At 36.5% G+C, this 14,134-nt stretch overlaps 1 protein-coding gene across 1 annotated transcript; it reads left to right on the forward strand.

Moving 5' to 3' along the window:
- Positions 1-660: 660 nt before the first annotated feature.
- Positions 661-13,358, forward strand: AZIN1 (antizyme inhibitor 1). Its single transcript, XM_007934807.2, has 10 exons — positions 661-762; positions 3,179-3,352; positions 3,854-4,026; positions 6,076-6,210; positions 7,301-7,382; positions 7,796-7,870; positions 8,267-8,429; positions 12,333-12,448; positions 12,802-13,016; positions 13,247-13,358. The coding sequence occupies exons 1-10, from the start codon at positions 661-663 to the stop codon at positions 13,356-13,358; spliced, it is 1,347 nt and encodes a 448-aa protein (XP_007932998.1).
- The last annotated feature ends 776 nt before the right edge of the window (positions 13,359-14,134 follow it).

Genomic DNA, 14,134 nt, shown 5'->3' on the forward strand with positions numbered 1-14,134 from the left:
TGTAGCTTGTCCCATAAAGCTGCCTCTCCCATCCCTATCCATTAACTTGGGGAGCTTTCACCTACTTTTTCTTGAAGACAAAAGAACTGTTTTTTAAAATTATATTTAAAGACATTTTTCTGCAGTTGACCTCGTAGTACTATGTGGTGGGTCTGGCAACATACTCAAGTTCAGACTCGTCGTGTTTTTGTTTCTTGGCTACAGATAATGATTTCACTAGCTTGCTTTATATAAAAGGAGTAAAAGTGTATATGTTATAAAATAAGCACAAAACAAAATATGAATAATACAGACTGGAACTGCAACCCTAAGATGAACCATATATGGTATATAGTACACATATGGTTACCTTCTCAAAAACATTATAGTGATTTGTTTTTAAATATATAAAAGATGCATTTAATTGCTCTTTTAAATGGGCATTAAAGGATATTAATGACTCAATGTTTCTGAAATTGATTGCACAAATCCCTTACTAAATTAGGCACCCAGCACACTTCATTGACAACTCATACATTAACTAGTGAAATAATACAGCCTTTGATGAACTTCTGTTTTTGACAGTTTGTTGCATATTCTAAGGACCCAGACATAAGGCTTGGTGGCCCGTCTCTTGTTTTTCTTGGTTTATGACTTTCGGCTTTGTGGAATACGGCTGAGATGAAAGGATTTATCGATGATGCAAACTACTCCGTTGGCCTGTTGGATGAAGGAACAAACCTTGGAAATGTTATTGATAACTATGTTAATGAACATACCCTGGTAAGTGTGCTATTTCACATTTCTCAGATAATGTTTATCATCTTCTAAAGCCTTTTAATTTATTTCCCCCAAAAAAGTTAAATCTGATTAAAAAAAAAAATAGTTGGCTCAGTTGTTAATGCTCCAGGTTTTCTTACCTGACTTTGCCCTCCTTCTAGTTCCCTCAGTGGTGATGAGATTTCATTCTAGCCCACATTTTTCAAAAAACAAAAACTTCCTTAGAAGTCCCTTTTCTACTATCAGCTTTTAGCACCTGCTCTTTTAAGTTCTGTTTGTTTTCTTGATCTTTGTCACTACCTTCCTGATGCATGGCTTCTCATTCACTTTTCTCAACTGGGTTCTTCAGTGGATTTTTATTTAACTTCAAATAATCTTGCTTGTGTATGCTTATTCAAGATTATATACTAAATTACATATGTTAAAACTGCCCCAGGAATCAACTTCTATAAGGTCATATTTATTTTAGGCTTACTTACAGAATTATTTTTGTTTGTTACTGGTAGTTTATGTTTCTTTATTGGAACTCTTTTCTTTTAGTCTCATATTTCCCAAATTTGTTGAACAATTATTTTCATGTTACTGGTGTTCAGTAATGGGCTACCAAGAAAGACACTTTGTCTTAACTTTCAGGTTACCAAGGTGCTCAGATCTTCCTCCCTCCAGCAAAATCCCTCTCCCTCTGCCATCAGACTTGTTAAAAACATACTGACATTCACTTGTCACATCACTTAAACCTATTCCTGCCAAGCCACTCTACAGTTAATTCTCTTATGTCGCCAAGAATCCTGTTCAAAGTATGGTGATCTTTGTCTTAGTCGCTTAAAAATTGTAACTCTTCTGACTTTGGCGGCACTCTTCTCCTAGGTGACATACGAGGTTTGAAACAATATTTTCATCCCCTTGCTTGTCCCACATTCTAAGTGTCTTTTTAACGTTTAGTAACATTTAATGAGAATTAACTCTCAACTGTGTTCTCTCCTCTGGTAGTCTCATCTAATTGAATGGCTCAAGGGTGATTGCTTCTGTTTTTCTTTTCCCCCCGTGTTAGTCCACTTTTTGTTTGTATACCTTTGTCCTCCAGGGTCTTGGTGGTCTTTGTTCCATAATATCCCCTTTCCATTCCCTCTACTACTTTTTCTGTTCTGTTTTTCCTAAGCCTGCTTAATCTTGTTCAATAATCATTCAATTCAGAGCTTCCTTGCCCACCAAATTAAATGGTTTTCCATTGCCTACTGAGAATTTTCAAGACTTAAACTTGCTTAAGATAAGACTGGTAGGTTTAAACTGCTGACCTGACTAGCAGCCAAATGCCTTATCCACTATGGCACCAGAGCTCCTTTTTTTCTTTTTTTAAATTGTGATTTGGGTGAAAGTTTACAGAGCAAATTGATCTTCCATACAAGAGTTCACATGTAAAAGGAGTAAAAAAAAAAAAAAAAAAACTGGTGTCTTTTGCAAGGGTTGATAACTCCTGAACCTGCCACACACAACCCATAATTTCCAATCATGTCTCTCCTCTACTGATGTTCCATTTAATGCATCATTTTCAAATATTCTTCCTTGTTTTTCAAACACTATTTCAGTGTTGTAGTTGCTAAATAAGATGATTTTGTGTGCCCTCTAACATTGAGTAACTTACGCTCTGACCAGCATACAAAGTTACTTCTCTGATCTTAGAATACCCATACCTTTAAAATCATTACACACCTATTCCTAAACCCCTAATTAAAATAAATTTCTTCAGAGGGAAGACGATTCTTACTAAGGTTTATCTGACATTTGGTGTGCTCTATTTTATTTAAAGAAGCTTTGGTGGCACACTGGTTAATTTTACTTTGCTACACTGCACACGGATCACCAACTTTATCTTCTTAAAAATTCCTAATGAGTTCCCAGTGAAGTTCCTCTCTTGTTTTACCACTTTGTCTTTAGGTGCAATATATAATAGAGACATATAGCTTGTTTGGTTTATCGTTCCTGATTCTACTCACTGTATTAGAAAGTTAACATCCTGCACTGCTAAAGTAGGTCTGTGTTTTAAATAGTGGCCGGGAGGATGGAAGGTTCTCGGTCTCACTATTACCAGAAAGTAAAATTGAAGTAATTGGTTCTCACATAAAACAAGTCTCAGTAATTGACTTTTGTTTCTTTGTTTTGAGGAGAAAATATTTTAAGAATATGTAGAGTGTGGGAAAAAGTGAAGTTTAGAAAGAAAGAACAAATGCGTTTAAAATTCTTGTTCAGTGCTTAGTGGATCTTCCTTGATTACTCCAGCAAACTTTAAATGTGGTCATGCCTCACAGTGTACACACGTGTACATGTCTCGTTTGTGAAGGAAAGAGGGATTCTTTATTTAGTTCGGATACTCTTATTTTCAGTGATTCTTTGATGTTCCTATTTTTTATGACCATAATAGACAGGAAAAAATGCATTTTTTGTGGGAGATCTTGGGAAGATTGTGAAGAAGCATAGTCAGTGGCAGAATGTGGTGGCTCAGATAAAGCCATTCTACACGGTGAAGTGCAACTCCACTCCAGCAGTGCTTGAGATTCTGGCAGCTCTTGGAACTGGGTTTGCTTGTTCCAGTAAAGTAAGTGTTTTTCTTCACTTTTTTTTTTTTTAAATACTAAACCGCAAATTTTAACTGAACTGTCTGTTATCCACAACAGTAGGGATATAACTCTAAAAAAAAAAAAAAAAAGACTTTTTGATGGAAGTGTTTAAGTATTTAAATTTAGAATCGTAATAGTATAAATTTATAAATTTTTCAAGTATGCTAATGAAAGTTCCAATGAGATGAAACTTAGAAAATATGTGTCTTTATTCAGCACCTTTAGTTGGTCCTCATTCTTACAATAGAGCTAACTAGACCAAGTTACTTCCATTATTGCATTAATGTTCTAAACTAGGAGCTTTCACTGTTGATAATGCTGTCTTTTTAAAGGTCTGGTAAGGTTTTTACTGGAGTAGTAAGCATTATAAGAATATGACATGTGACATTATATAAAAAAAATAAATTTATATGCCAAAACTGATGAAAAATAATGGAAATTTTCCCTGATAGATGATACCTTTAAAAATTTTTTCACAGAATGAAATGGTTTTAGTGCAAGAATTGGGTGTATCTCCAGAAAATATTATTTATATAAGTCCATGCAAGCAAGTGTCTCAGATAAAGTATGCAGCAAAAGTTGGTGTGAATATCATGACATGTGACAATGATATTGAATTGAAGAAAATTGCACGTAATCATCCAAATGCCAAGTAAGTATAAAAACGGGCACATAAGAATATTATGTTAGGTTGGGTTTGTCTTTCATCTGGGGAGAAGGGGCACTTATGATAGGGCAGTGGTACGTTGTCTTATTTAAATAAGCTCCTATATGGAAAACGCTAGGAACTCTGGTAGCGTAGTGCCTAAGGCACTTGACTGCTAACCAGAAGGCTGGAGGTTCAAACCCACCAGCCACTCCTTGGAAGGAAGATGGAGCGATCTACTTCCATAGTGATACTGCCTCGGAAACCCAAGGAGGGTTCGCTGTGAGTCAGGTCTGACTTGACGGCACATAACAACAATAACAACAACATGGAAAACGCCAATAGCATTTTCTTGGTTTTCTACTTCGGATGAGATAAAGATAGTTTCAGATAATCGTGTAATCTTTAGTTAAGGGAAGAAAGTAGTATGGTATCAATTTAGGGCCACAACTATATTAACTCTCTTAGTTGTGTGGCATATTGGGAACAGATTAGCTTTGTTTGTTTTTGCCTAGCTTGGCCAATCGTTCTTGGCCATAGATGGCTACAGATAGTTCTAGAGTGGTTCTTAGTGACAGTGTCTTAGACGTCCAGCTTGTAAGATTGGAGGGATTTCTTTCTTTAAGGTCCACATATTTCTTTGAGGACAAATGAATGAAACTTTTTTTCTCACTCAAGTGAAAATTAAGAAATTTTTACTTGCACCTGCACACATCCCAAGATACGGTTTTTTGGTTTGTGTTGTTGATAACTTCTAATGTTTTCTTTTATATGCAAAAAAATTTAAGGCAGAAATCAATGATGTCATAAACCGGTATGTCAAGAGGCCTTTTGAATATACTTAAAAGTATATTGTATCAGTACAAAATTGTTTAATTACCTCTTGTGTTCCTGAAAATATGTATCATACCCATGTTTTCCTAGAATATCTATAATTTTATTGACTTTGCTAATCATGCTCATAGAAAAATATCTTAACAGATTTGATTACCTGGAAAACCTTTGGATAAAGGCCTTTGTTGGAAAATTGTAAAAAACCACTTGTCTGTTCTAAAGAAACGTTCCTATTGTTGATTTTTTGAAGACAATATCTGGTTTTGGGGCAACAGTTAAGTGCTCTTGGCTGCTAACCAGAAGTTTGGTGGTTCAAAGCAATTAGCTGCTCCCATAGGAAAATACCTGGTGATCTCCCATAAAAATTACAGCCTAGAAACACTGTGGGACAGCCTACTGTATCACGTGGGGTATGCTATGGGTTGACTCAGCATCACTTAACAACTGTGTTAGTTTGTCAGCTGAGTGACATGTTCTTTAAAGAGGTGATTCTACTTCTGGGTAGCATAATTTTTGCTTTTATCATACTTACCATCTGATCATCAGTCATTCATCAAGACTTCTTGGGGAAACAGTTTTTTAAAGAAATCAGCATTTGTATGTTTGCAGTTTTTAGTGATGTGTAATTATTTAAAGGACTCCTGCCTTTAGCCTTGGTTTTCCTGGTTTAGAAGGAGGTACCAAATGGATTTGAATCTGTAGTCTAGAACGAGGCTGCTATTTATTTAGCCCGTTATCACCCACAGCTTCCCAATTTTGTTTTTAGTTGGAAGCCTGCTGGATGTAAGATACTAAGTGGCAGAAGGATAGTTAGGTAGAACAATTTTGGGAAATTTGAAGACTTTTAAAGCCCTGATATTTTCATTGAAAGATAATGGTGGCATTGCTATTCAATTTAGTCTTTCTAGGAGGAGTCATTAACTGATGGACTTCATTTGAAAGTAATGTCATCTTTCGTTACAGAGCCCAACTGACTCTTGCTGCTGCAACAGAGTCTTAACTTGCTTCATTTTCCAAATTCCCATCCTTGTGAGCATCATGCTTTAGGCCCTAATTGCTAGTTTTTTCTCTATACAGGATTGTTTTTCATTAGGTTCACTTGATACATCCGTCGCTGGATTGGGAGCAACATAATCAACACAGTTCTACAATCTTCAGGCTTCACATGTGCTGATGATGATGTAAACCAACTCTGCCCCAATCATCTTCCCCTTCTCTTAGGGTCTTACTACATATTGCAACGGAAGATATTGTTGGAGGCGAAGAGGGTAACATGAAGTTTGGTACTACTTTGAAGAACTGTAGGCATCTCTTGGAATGTGCTAAGGAACTTGATGTCCAAATAATTGGGGTTAAGTAAGTATTCATTTTAAACTTGATTTTATAGAGCTAATCCCTGTCTTCCTGAATATTGATTTACAATTTAATTTACATAGAATCTAATAGATTTTGTATCTTCAATTTTTTTAGTATATGTATATGAATTTTTTTCTTTGTTCTTTTCTTAGTTTAGGAAAAACAGTATGTTTTATCCTTCATACTGCTTTGTACCTATACCTCCCCGTTCCCCAATAAAGAGACAAAACAATAAATACTATTTTGTCTAGGTAGTGCTGAGTAATTGAAGTCACCTCTCTTTATAATTGGAATTGCTAGAAACTGACATTCAGTTTCTCATTTGTGTCATTTAATTTTTCTTTTTCCTATTCCAAGAATTTTTCTCCTCCCCTCTTAATCTCTCAGAGGCATGTCAATAAATCAGTAGATTTTCTATTAACTCTCAGTTTTTATACATTAGGGAAAGTGAGGCCTAGAGAGGTTAAATGATTTGATCATCAGCAGAACTAATACAAGAACAGAGTTGATACTGTACCTCAAATTTTCTGAGTTGTCAGTCCATTGCTAGTCCTACAGCTGAACATAAAGAGTTCCCAAAGATAAAATTTTGGCTCTACCTCTGGTGACAGGATTAGTAAGATTTTGTGACTGAGTTTTACTGGAGTTGCTTCTTGACAAACACCAGACCCATTGCCATGGAGTCAGTTATCGACCCTAGAGGACAGAGTAGAGCTGTCCACTGGAGTTTCCAGGGCTGCCACATCTTTCTCCAGTGGGATCCGTTAGTGGGTTCAGACCACTGATACTCTGGTTAGAAGCCAAGTACTAACCACTGCACAGCCAGGAATCCTGGGATTGCTTTTTATTTTACCATAAATAAAAGCATGCTCCTATATGATACCCAGAAAGCATGGCTAGTGGCTTAGTTTTAAAGAATTACAGTGTTCTCTCAACATTGGCATAGTTAAAAAGCTGGTATTGTATTTCAGGTAACTAGAGGCTCTATAGAGCTCTTTAAAATTGGAATATTTAGTAATTGACAAGAATTATAAGAACAACCTCTCTAATGCTTCCTGCTCTTTTAAACTTACTGCCCTGTTCTTTACAGATTTCACATTTCAAGTGCTTGCAAAGAATCTCAAGTATATGTACATGCTCTGTCTGATGCTCGATGTGTGTTTGACATGGCTGTAAGTTCTTCAATTATTTTGATATCTTAAGCTGGGATATTATGAAGGCTCAGATTCAGTATTTTCTACATTTCTCTACCTATTGTGACACATACCTTGTTTTCTGTAATAGCACTCAGAGTTCTGTATAGTAACATCTTTTTAAGTAGGTGAGGAAGTGAAGTAGTAGATTACTTGCGTATCTAGATGACAGATATAAGCATAATGATAGTAAATTACATTTATAATTGATTATAACTTGATTCAGAAACAGCATAACATACATGTATTATAAAAACCAAAGAATTTATTATACTAAAGTACAGAACAGTTTAAGATATTATTTACATCCTGGGGTAGAAGGAGTGTTTCAAAATGTCCCTATATTTGTTGCAATTTGGCAGAACATTTGAAGTATTTTTTTCTACCTCTAGGGAGAATTTGGCTTCAAGATGAACATGTTAGACATTGGTGGAGGCTTCACAGGAACTGAATTTCAGTTGGAAGAGGTAAACTGTTTGGTGGATGGGCCTAACAGAACAGTCTACCTGTTTGCTACTTGGGTTTTAGACTAGCGTCTTCCCAGTGGGAATAGATGTCGGGCAGATTCTAAAGCCTGTACTAATCTGTTAAAATTTTATTCTAAGAAAATAACAGGCAATGAGAAGACTTAACTGATTTTAATCACCAGTAATTATGTGTACATAGTTCTAAAAATTAATGCCATTCTGACAGCTACAAAATAAACTTTGATGACTTGAAATCCTGTTAAATTGCTTGAAGATAATTTCTGAATAGCTTAACATGGTTTGTAAATGAACTATTCAATTCTAGAAAACTTAAATCTCTTAATATTGAGAGTGATCTACTCCAGTTTTGAGACCACGTCTGGGCTTTAATCGTAGGTTAATCATGTTATCAGCCCTCTGTTGGATGTGTACTTTCCTGAAGGATCTGGCATTAAGATAATCTCAGAACCGGGAGGCTACTACGTGTCTTCTGCATTTACACTTGCAGTTAATATCATTGCAAAGAAGGTTGTTGAAAACGATAAATTTTCCTCTGGAGGTAAGTTACAAAGTATTTATAGTTTTATTTCTGTTAATAGAGAATTCCAGTTAGTCTGGAGATGAATTTATGAGAAACTAAAATGTGAAAATAAGCTGTTTATTTCATGAGTGATGATGTGGGTATTTGTCAACCAGCTGTGGGCATCTGGGGAGTGTTCCAAACTGTCCTAGTCGTGGTCCCACTCCATAAACTTCCCCAGGTGATTTCTCAGCTCTTGTTAAGTACCACTGCTTTACTGTGATATCTTTGTCACTCTCCTTTTGCCCAGAGAGGTCACAGGGAGAGTAATCTACCTGATTCTTACATAACAAGGCCAGCAAAGCTTTATCACCCTTTCAATCCATCCTGGTTGTCTTATGGACAATATGTAGGAAGTACTGTGCTGTTCTTCACTGAGCTTTTTCAGATCTTTATATGTGCAAAGATAAGAGGTTTTTTAAATTTTTTTTGAGTTTTATATTTTCTTAAATTTAAAGAGTTGCAAGAATACAAGGAATTTCCATAACCTTTTACCCAGGTTCATTGTATTCATTTTGACCTATTTGTTTCATCAGTTCTATATACATAAACATAATTTTTTCTGAGCCATTTGAGAGCAGGTTGGAGATACTACCCCTTTAGTTGTATTTCCCTTGGATAAGGCTACAACTTAATAGTTCTAAAATTCAGATAACTTAATATTGATAAATAGTACTGTTTGAGGAGCTCTGGTAGTGTAGTGGGTGCGGCATATATATGTCAGTGGGAGTGGGTTTGGTTTATTTTTTATAGTATTGTTACCTACCTAATCTACAGTCCATTGGAAAATTATCCATTTTCCCAATGTTACCTCATGTATCTTTTTGGTTTTTGTTATTTAGGATCTAGTCCAGGTCCACACATTGCATATAATTGTCATGACTCCTTTAGTCTGGAAAAAATTCCTCAGCCTTGCTTTGTATTTTTTCACTTTGACGTTTTTAAAAAGGGATTTTATAAAATGTCTATTTGGGTTTGTCTAATGGTACCTTAAGGAGCTCTGGTATTGCACTGGTTAAAGCATTTTGGTCGCTAACCAAAAGATTAGTAGTTTGAGCCCACCATCTGCTCCATGGAAGAAAGATGAGGCAATCTTCCATAGAGATTTACAGCCTTGGAAGCCTAGTGGGGATCTCTGAGTCAGTATTGATTCAATCGCAGTGAATTTGATTTTGGCTTAATGGTACCTTAAGATTAGAGTCAGGTTATGAGTTTTTGGCAGGAAGTCCACTGAAGCAATATTCTGTCTTTCTCAGTGCATTATTGTAGGAGGCACATGAGAGCAGTCTGTTTTAATGTTGGTGGTACTAATTTTAAGTTTTGATTATTTGGTTGAGGTAGTTGTCAGCCAGATTTCTCCATTGTGAAGTGAGAAGATACTTAAGAGTTTGCATGTTAGCATCAATCGATGAGTTTCTGACTGTTACTCAGTTTGTATATTAGTTGGCCTTTTACTGGAAAGAATAGTTTTCCCTCTCACCTGTATGTTTGTTTGTATTAGTTTAGACTCATAGATATTTATGCAATAGAGTATAATCTATTACTTTCATTATTTACTGTAATGCTCATACTGTCATTTGGCCAGTGGAGGGTCCTTTAGCTGAGTCGTTTGATGTGCGCTACTTAGCTGGTACATCAAAATATTCCAGGCTCATCTTTTACTTTTCCTGCCTCATAACCTGGAATCAACTGTTTCTTAAGGAGTCTTGGTGCATTTTAGTGGAGAGTGGCATTTTAAAAATCAAGAAATGAAGTAGTAGATGTGTTCGCTGCTGCTACTAGAGAGTTATTGCTTCTAGGCTTTCTCCCTTGACAGAGCTAGGAAATACGTATGCATATTATAAGTGTATACATCATATATTAAAAGATACCCCTGGGTGGTGCAGATTATTAACACACTCGGCTGCTGATGGGAATGCTGGAGGTGGAGGTTCACTTGGACTCAGAGGCAACTTGGCAAAAAGGCCTGGAGGTCTACTTCCCAAAAAGGAACCACTAAAAAGAAAACGCCGTGGAGCACAGTTCTACCCCGACACACAGAGGGCTGCCATGAGTCCAGAATGATGCAGTGGCAAGTGGTGGGGTGTAGAAGGTGCACGCTTTGCGCTTACACTTTACATTTCTACTCTTCCCCTTTTCTGTATCTGTAGCTCCCTTCCCAAAGAGTGAGAAACCTAATTCTTATCAGTCTCACTGTAATTGTTATAGTTAAGTCCAGAATTACACAGAAAGTGTCTTCAGAATTGCTAACCCATACCACTGCAAAAAACAAGCCATTTAACTAGAGTACCCTAAGTAATATAATTTAATGAGTTGATGAGCACATGGTACCCACATTCTATCAAGATACACAGGAAGAATATATATAGAGAGAAAGAATTTCTTTCTCATTTTGCCTCTCCTGACAGCCACTATTGTGATTTTTTTCCACCATAGATTATTTTGGGCTGTCTGTAAACTTCATATAAGTGGACTTAAGATGGTATATTCTGCTGTGTAAAATGTCTCAGCGGGCCTTAAATTGATCCATGTTTCTTCATGTTTGTTGCTAAATAATACTCTGTTGTGTGCATTATACAGTTCGTCCGTTTGTTGACAGACTGGGTTATTTCCAGGTTTTGGCTCTTAAAAATAAAGTTGCTATGAACATTCATGTAAAAGTCTTGCGGACTTTTTTTTTCTTCATTTCTGTTAAATAAATAAAAGAATTGCTGGATCATAGAGTCAGTGTTTTTCTAATGTTATGATAAATTTCCAAACCTTTCTCAAAGTGAATGTTACCACTTTACCCTTCCACCAGCAGTGGATGTGTGCAAGTTCTGATTTCTCCACACCTTTACCAGCTGCTTTCTATTATCAGTCTCTTAATTTTATCCTTTCTTCTAAATATCGTGGGGGCTCATTGTGATTTTTAATTTGCATTTACCTGGTAACATATTTTGTGTGCTCACTGATCATTATCTTCCTTTGTTGAAATGTGTGTTCAGTTCTTTAAGCCAAGAATTTTGTTATGCAGTATGTCAGTATATATCTACTTGCTGTCAATTTAAATATGTTGAGAAATATGTAAACTAGATTATGCAGTTTTAGAAATAATAGCTAAATCGATTTGTTGTGCTTTGTGTATCTTCTGACTATATATTTGCAAAAACGGCAAGGAGGCCACATGTTCTGACCTCCTGTAATCCCACAAGAGGAAGGCAGAATCACCATCAATAGCGCAAGGCCTATTGTAGCAAGGCCAGACATGCTGCCTCCCTCCAGCCCTTTCACCAACTGTTCCTCCCAAGGCACCCACCACCTCTCTCCTGGGTTTGGTAATTTTCTGCAGTGGCCACACAGAGCTCACAGATTATGAGGTTTATTATGGAAGCACCAGACTACAATTCAAGTTCAGGAAAAACGCTCAGTCTCTCTCCCAGCCCACCGTCCCTCAGCCAACAGTCTCTCACAGTCTCTTTCCCAGCAGGGCTGGTCCCTCGGTGTCTCACTCAGCAATGTGTGTCTCTTGCATCTCTTTCCCAGCAGCACATGTCTCTTTCAGCAGCACATCTTCCTCAACCAGCAGTCAGAGAGAGTTCTGCCTCTAGGAGGCCTCCTTTTGAGCCCGGCAGGGTGGTCAAACTAGCTAATCATAGCATCAGAACTCTAAGCACCTGAGAGAGAGTGGGCACCTCCCAGAACATTGTTTTGTGCCACTCCCAACAGAAATACTCCAGGTGGACAACTTCCGCAATCAGGAGCTCCTCAGTTGCTCATAGAAAATCCCACCTTGGAGTTTACAAAGACTTATGGGTAGAAAAGCCACACTAAGTAATTTACTACACTGCAATATTACACATTTTACTATAAATTCATTTATCTTTTCCCTTTTTATTTCAGTAGAAAAAACCGGAAGTGATGAACCCGCTTTTATGTATTACATGAATGATGGTGTTTATGGTTCCTTTGCAAGTAAACTGTCTGAGGACTTAAATGCCATTCCAGAGGTTCACAAGGTAAGTTTATGACAAATAATACCAAAATCTATTCGATGGTGCCTAACAGAGCTGTTATTTTAAGATGCATCTCAATTTTTTGAGTAAATATTTCAGGAGGCGGAAAAATACTATCTTTTTTGAGGTTTGTGTTCCTCTAAGTCTCTTTGATCTGATGCCTTGATGTGGACATGGTACCATCAGACTTGAGAAGGAGGCCCAGGATGGCATCACTGTGCCTGGCTCGAGGCCTTTCTTCATAATACATATGAGTGCATTGGATCTGAAATTGTGAAAATGCTTATTTCCCTGCAAATTCTTATAATACACATGAGTGAAAAATTATTTTTGTAAAAACCTTTTCTTTCCTACAGAAATACAAGGAAGATGAGCCTCTGTTTACAAGCAGCCTTTGGGGTCCATCCTGTGATGAGCTTGATCAGATTGTGGAAAGTTGTCTTCTTCCTGAGCTGGATGTGGGAGATTGGCTTATCTTTGATAACATGGGAGCGGATTCTTTCCGTGAACCATCTGCTTTTAATGATTTTCAGAGGCCAGCTATTTATTACATGATGTCGTTTAGTGATTGGTAAGGTGATGATTTTATCTTAAAGCAGATGGGATATTTCAGGTGGCATTTTAGGTTTTGTAATAACTAATTCTACAGAGACTGTATATCTTATGAGGAAGGTACTAAACCCTTTTAAGGGTTATTGGAAGACTTGTTATTATTAGTTTTATTTCATTGTCCATATGTTGTGTGGTTGAGTGGCAGTGTTTATTCTAAATCACAGGATCTTGCTTATTCTTTTTATGTAGGTATGAGATGCAAGATGCTGGAATTACTTCAGACACAATGATGAAGAACTTCTTCTTTGTGCCTTCTTGCATTCAGTTGAACCAAGAAGACAGCTTTTCCACTGAAGCTTAAGCAGGCATGAACACTTCTCTAGATCTGAAGTTGCAGGTTAAGCTTGTCTGGTCAACATTCCAGTGTGGGGGAAAAAAAATTGAACAATCTTACTCTGTTAATTCTCTTGAAAACAGAAACTATTAATAATAGCTATTTGGGACCAGACAAAATATTTCAATTCGAATTCACTGGGCTAATGGGAGATTTAGATAATGTATCCAATTTAAACTTACCAGTTTGACCTACCCCTAAGCGTTTAAAATAAAATATGCAACAAAATGGATGACTTAGTGGAGATGGAAGCCCATTAATTGGGTTCCCCATTAAACCGTTTACATACAAGTACACAGTTTTTATACTAAGGATTCGTGTTAAAGTCTTGTAAAGTTAATGTCTTTCACCCAGATAATATCAAATGTCAGTGGAAGACCAGTGTGACTTCATTAGATACGTTTAGTGTATTTAGAATGTGTAAATTTTGTGCTTTGGACTATAGTTTAATAAATGTAAAATTGCATCATAGTGTTTGTTGTATTTGACCTAATGTAACCCTTGTATGATTGCAATAAAATTTTTGTGTAGATTTTACTGTTTTTTCAAGCTAAAACTTTGGGGAAAGGGGCTAGCTTAGCAAGGATAGTTTTGAAATAGATGTGTATATGAATTGTTTTGAAGGTTATTTTTCTTTATTAGCCCATTTAAGTTTAGTTTGGCTCAGTATGTTTTTTCAATTATTTAATTAGTAATTTAAGTAAAATGTTTTGGTAAATCATTGTGAAGTTCAGATTCATTAT

Source organism: Orycteropus afer, unplaced genomic scaffold, assembly GCF_000298275.1.
Source record: "Orycteropus afer afer isolate SDZICR_OR568_19922 unplaced genomic scaffold, OryAfe1.0 scaffold00021, whole genome shotgun sequence".
In the NCBI taxonomy this organism is placed as follows: domain Eukaryota; kingdom Metazoa; phylum Chordata; class Mammalia; order Tubulidentata; family Orycteropodidae; genus Orycteropus; species Orycteropus afer.

Excerpts from the sequence above, each read along its gene's own strand:
- AZIN1 (XM_007934807.2), top strand. The coding sequence starts at position 661 with ATGAAAGGATTTATCGATGATGCAAACTACTCCGTTGGCCTGTTGGAT. Across the intron at positions 6,211-7,300 it reads GTCCAAATAATTGGGGTTAA|ATTTCACATTTCAAGTGCTT; the intron begins GTAAGTATTCAT and ends TGTTCTTTACAG. Across the intron at positions 13,017-13,246 it reads ATGATGTCGTTTAGTGATTG|GTATGAGATGCAAGATGCTG; the intron begins GTAAGGTGATGA and ends CTTTTTATGTAG.